The sequence below is a fragment of the Marmota marmota genome, unplaced genomic scaffold, assembly GCF_001458135.2.
Source record: "Marmota marmota marmota unplaced genomic scaffold, marMar, whole genome shotgun sequence".
In the NCBI taxonomy this organism is placed as follows: domain Eukaryota; kingdom Metazoa; phylum Chordata; class Mammalia; order Rodentia; family Sciuridae; genus Marmota; species Marmota marmota.
The window spans coordinates 999,379-1,004,738 of record NW_026000058.1 but is presented as its reverse complement, the minus strand read 5'-3'; the positions used below and the strand labels follow the sequence as shown (position 1 = coordinate 1,004,738).

Genomic DNA, 5,360 nt, shown 5'->3' with positions numbered 1-5,360 from the left:
CCCCGAGGGCCGCGCGGCTCCTGGGCGCGCCTCCTGGGCCGGCTTCCCCCGCCCCCGCGGGCGGCGCACTCGCCCCACCACCGCTCCCCCGGCAGCAGCACACCGTGTCCACGCGCCGCCGGGCCTGGCTGATTGGCCGAGCTCCCGGTAAACAAGGAGCAGGCAGCCAATGGGAGGGCTGTGCACGAGGGCAGCACGAGCCTCCGGGCTCGCGCTCGCGTGGCCCCGCGGGCTCGCGCCCCTATATAAAGCCGTTTCCGGCTCGGGCGGCAAACTCTCCTTGGCGTTCCCTGTGGGCTCGCTTCAGCACGCTCGGGAGCTCCTCCTCGGCCGCTGGAGGAAAGGAAGGAAGGAGTTGGCACTGCCAGCAACTTGAAAATTTTAGGCACCTTTTCGAGAACTTAAAAATCCCTTTGTGGACTTTTTTAAATTTTGTTTTTAAAGCCCAACCTGCTAAGGACACCCCCATTCCTTAGGAAGACTGAAGTTTCCTGTAAAGTGCCCTATTGGATTTAGGGTCTTCTGTTTTTTTGGTTTTTTTTTTTCCCTCTTCCCTTCGTTTTTGACACTTGAGCCAACTCAGCCCAATCATGGTGATGTTCAAGAAGATCAAGTCTTTTGAAGTGCTCTTTAACGACCCTGAAAAAGTGTACGGCAGTGGGGAGAAGGTGACTGGCCGGGTGACGGTGGAAGTGTGTGAAGTGACTCGAGTCAAAGCCGTCCGGATCCTGGCTTGCGGAGTGGCAAAAGTCCTCTGGATGCAGGGATCCCAGCAATGCAAACAGACCTTGGACTACCTCCGCTACGAAGACACACTTCTCTTGGAAGACCAGCCCACAGGTAGATGGCCCAGTTCTTTGTTGGAGGGTGAAAGCTGATTAGAGATTGCAAAGGAATTCATATTAAAATTTTTAAGTTGCTCAGTTTGAGTGGTTTGAATTAAGTATTGCTTTTTCTGTTTAAGTTTCAATTTGCAAACGTGTTCCTACCCTCCAAAAGGGGTGATCTGTACAATCTCTTACGTGTTGGGTCCTAAAGATGATCTTGAGGGATCTGAATACATAGATTGTTCATTCTTTGATTCCTGGGGTAACCATCCTGGGTGAGCCTTTCAGCACTGCAGAGCTTTGCAACTTTCTTTGCAAGAAAATGCATCAGAATCTTTCACTTAAGATTGTAAGGGATGAAAATGGGGGTGTTAAAATATCCTTGCATGCTGCCCAAGCATTCCTCATCACACAAACGCTTTTTAAGTGTAATAAGAAACCTAATGGAACTTTGCTTTCTTTCTCTTTCTTCAGGTGAGAATGAGATGGTGATCATGAGACCTGGGAACAAATATGAGTACAAATTCGGCTTTGAGCTTCCTCAAGGGTAGGTATCAGTTAAATGCATTTTGGACTCTCCATGTCTTTAAAAAAAAAAAAAAAAAAATCTCGTGATCACTTACTGTTCTTGGAGAGCATTTTAAAATTGTTTCCTTTTTTTGTTTTGTTTTGACATAGGCCTCTGGGGACATCTTTCAAAGGAAAATATGGTTGTGTAGACTACTGGGTGAAGGCTTTTCTTGATCGCCCCAGCCAGCCAACTCAAGAGACGAAGAAAAACTTTGAAGTGATGGATCTAGTGGATGTCAATACCCCTGATTTAATGGTGAGGTTCATTTTTAATATTCTATTCTCCTTGGTCACAGGATGGTAAATTAGGTATCTTAGGCATTACATTGAATCACTTCAAAACACTTTTTCCCTTTGTACATAGGCACCCGTATCTGCTAAAAAGGAGAAAAAAGTTTCCTGCATGTTCATTCCTGATGGGCGAGTGTCTGTTTCTGCTCGAATTGACAGAAAAGGATTCTGTGAAGGTAAAAACCTAATTTTAAAATGGTGGACAAATATAACAAGAAATGTGGGTTTGGGTCTGAGAACTTGGGATGGGGCAAAGGAGATATCATTAACTGTACTGAGTATCAATTAATATGTTTTTGTCTTTTTCATTGCTAGGTGATGACATTTCCATCCATGCTGACTTTGAGAATACTTGTTCCCGCATTGTAGTCCCCAAAGCGGCCATTGTGGCCCGACACACTTACCTTGCTAATGGCCAGACCAAGGTGCTGACTCAGAAGTTGTCATCGGTCAGAGGCAATCATATTATCTCAGGAGCATGTGCATCATGGCGTGGCAAGAGCCTTCGGGTGCAAAAGATCAGGCCATCCATCCTGGGCTGCAACATCCTTCGAGTTGAATATTTCTTACTGGTGAGTGGGTCGGGGGTAGCTCTGCCACGGTAATTGCTCATCTGTCACAACAGTGGTGTTCTCTCCAGACTTCTCATCTAACATACTGTCATCTTTCTTTCTAGATCTATGTTAGTGTACCAGGCTCCAAGAAAGTCATCCTTGACCTACCCCTGGTAATCGGCAGCAGGTCAGGTCTAAGCAGCAGGACATCGAGCATGGCCAGCCAAACCAGCTCAGAAATGAGTTGGGTTGATTTAAACATCCCTGATACCCCAGAAGGTGAGCCAGACCTGATGTCTTTTCTTCCCTCTGGCCTTGTAAATTTGTGATGATATGGCATTTCTTGGCTAGGCTTCTTATTCCCCTATTTTCTCTTTATAGCTCCTCCTGGCTACATGGATATCATTCCTGAAGATCACAGATTGGAGAGCCCTACAACTCCTCTGCTAGATGATGTAGATGGCTCTCAAGACAGCCCTATCTTTATGTATGCTCCTGAGTTCCAGTTCATGCCACCACCCACATACACTGAGGTGAGAATTGTCATTTTTACTGTTAACATTTGTTAACAGCCTTCCATAGGAAGCCTTCCATAGGAAGTTGACTTGGAGAGATTGCTAAATAGATTCTTGCTCTAGTTCTTACTCAAATTAAAATAGTCTCTTCTTTCTTCCTCTCAGGTGGATCCTTGCATCCTCAACAACAATGTGCAGTGAGCATGTGGGAGAAAAGAAGCAGCGGGACCTACTTGTTTCTTTCCACCTCTCTTCCTGGACTCTCACTTTTTTAGAGACTAAATAGTCTCCACAGTGAGGTGTGGATCCACCCCAGCCTCTGACTCCCCAAAGTAGGAGGTGATCAGCAGGCAATCTTCAGGCCTCAAATGGTGCAAACTCGTCCTCCACCAGCGCCAATGTTGTGATATGGGAGTGTTTGCTAGATGGGTTTGGAAAAATTCAGGCCCATCCGATTTTTCAGATCTCCTTGAAAACTGAGGCATTTTCAGTAGTTTTGAGTTTCGAGATAGAAATGGCCTTATGGTATGGTCTTCCCAAGGTTTATCGAAGGGAGTTACAGATTTATAACAACTTCAAATCTTGAACTGCTGTTCCACATGGAACCAGAGCCAATTTAGCACACTAGGAAAAGGGAAACCATGGCCAAAACTTGGGGAAAAGAAAGTTCTTAAAACTGGTGTTCTCTGTTTTGTACCCTTATAAACGAAAAACTCTCCAGGGCTGAATTGGTTTGGGTTTCAGAGAGGTGCTTCCTCCCCATGAATTATAGGAAAACTGCTTTGAGGTGTCTTTGCTTAAAATGAACTTTAACTTTGCTTAAAGCAGTAGTAACTGTGCCCCACCAAAGGTCTTAAAAGCCATTGTTAGAGCCTGTTGCACTGGTGTTCTCCTGTTGAAATGTATTCATGCAGGAGAATCTGTTTTTCTTTTTATACGACTCCTTGGAATTGATTCTGAGGTGATGTTCTTAGCACTTTAGTTCCTGTCAGGTTTTGTTTTTGTTTGTTTTCTCTCTCTCTGTCTCAAATGTAAGCTACTGGTCTACTATGTCTTTAGGGGTAAGCATAATGACACACTCAAAAAAAGTGTTAGTATTATTACTTTTGAGACTTTGTCCCAGTGTTTGGAATTACGTGATTCTGACACTCTAATTGTATGAATGAGTTGCTGCTCTCGGCCTTGCTCACTGTGACTAAACTTGGAGGGACTCTGCATCTAGAAGCCTCAGGACTGTGATCAGAGCCTCCTAACACTGCCATGAGAAGCTCTGGCAAGTCCTTCCGCCCAGCCTTAGGAGGAAGGGAAGTCAGCCCCTCTCACTGCAGCCACTAGCACTTGGCCAGTCACCCTCAGCCACAGCACTTTGTCCAGCTGTCCTGTGTCAGAGCACTGAGCTCCACCCTCTTCTGAGAATTACTGCAGCCAGAAACTATGTGGGCTAAAGGTGATTTCAGTTTTTTGTATTTTAATTGTGTATCTTTTTGTATGATAAAACTATATTTTGTACTTAACCAGATATATTTTCACCCCAGAGGGGGTATTCTTTGTTTAAAAAAAAAATAAAGTTTTTAATTGCAGTTTTTTTCTTGTCTCTTGTCTGTTGAGGTGGCATTGGAAAGTTGTTAGAAAAAAGGTATTCCTAAAGAAACTTCTCTTCCTCACAATTCATACTACTAAAAACATCGTGGAAAGAACACTCCCTATTCTAAAAAACAGAGTACAGGTAGGAGGGAAGCAGGAAGGGATTTGAGCTAGTTTAGTCTGTTTTCCAATTCACTAAAGAATTGCAGTGGAATCTTCTAGTTATCTAGGCTAGTTTTTCACATCCATAGGTAACCATAAAATTCCTCCACTTTTGGAGTACATGAATTTTAAACAGAGGGGATTTGAAAGGGAAGGGATGAGGTTCGCTTTTTCATAATTTACTTTGCATGACAGAAGTTCTTCCCAGTATAAATGTAGTTTACATGCTCATAAAGAAGAACCTTTATTCAGAACTTGAGAGTTTAAGACCTATGAGTATCACACTCTTTGGAAGCAGCTTTTTTTTTTTTTTAATTTCTAGTTGCTAGCACAGTTCTTATCCAAGCACATACTCATAACTCAGAAAATGTTTGCTAAATTTTAACCCCACCCTTAGAATGTTTCAGTAATCCCTATTTATTTCACATATTTTTAATAATAGATTAAATTTTACCACTAATTGAAATGATTTTTATTATTCTCAAAGGAGTGACAGGTGAGAAACTGAGATGGCAGGGGTCAATACACAGTACTTTCTGATTTTTTGGTTCATTTAAATCTTAAGACAGATTCATTTTTTAATGTTTTTTTAGTTATTTATACACGGCCCCAGATTCAGTCTTGGTCCATACTTGGGGGTTGGCTTTTCTTTGGATCTCCACACACCAATTCCAAAGAGGTTCCTAGAAGTTCTGTATTAAAATCAGGGGCTGGGTTGTGGCGCGCTCACCTAGCATGTGCAAGGCTCTGGGTTCAATCCTTAGCACCACATAAAAATAAGTAAGTAAAGATATGTGTCCAACTACAACTAAAATATATATATATATATATATATATATATATATATATATATATAT

The 5,360-nt window shown here is 42.9% G+C and overlaps 2 protein-coding genes across 2 annotated transcripts in view; both read left to right on the top strand.

The window, feature by feature from the left end:
• The window catches only part of Lix1l (limb and CNS expressed 1 like), a 152,047-nt gene that overhangs the window by 97,802 nt on the left and 48,885 nt on the right, over window positions 1–5,360 (top strand). The window lies entirely within an intron of this gene.
• Window positions 264–4,337, top strand: LOC107160387 (thioredoxin interacting protein). Its single transcript, XM_015507063.2, has 8 exons — window positions 264–840; window positions 1,302–1,374; window positions 1,506–1,653; window positions 1,762–1,864; window positions 2,004–2,260; window positions 2,365–2,521; window positions 2,624–2,775; window positions 2,923–4,337. Exons 1-8 carry the CDS (start codon window positions 591–593, stop codon window positions 2,956–2,958), a joined length of 1,176 nt encoding a protein of 391 aa, XP_015362549.1. The 5' UTR covers window positions 264–590; the 3' UTR covers window positions 2,959–4,337.

Coding starts and splice junctions, on each gene's coding strand:
- LOC107160387 (XM_015507063.2), top strand. CDS start 591: ATGGTGATGTTCAAGAAGATCAAGTCTTTTGAAGTGCTCTTTAACGAC. Junction 1,375..1,505: donor GGCTTTGAGCTTCCTCAAGG/GTAGGTATCAGT, acceptor GTTTTGACATAG/GCCTCTGGGGACATCTTTCA. Junction 1,865..2,003: donor CAGAAAAGGATTCTGTGAAG/GTAAAAACCTAA, acceptor TTTCATTGCTAG/GTGATGACATTTCCATCCAT.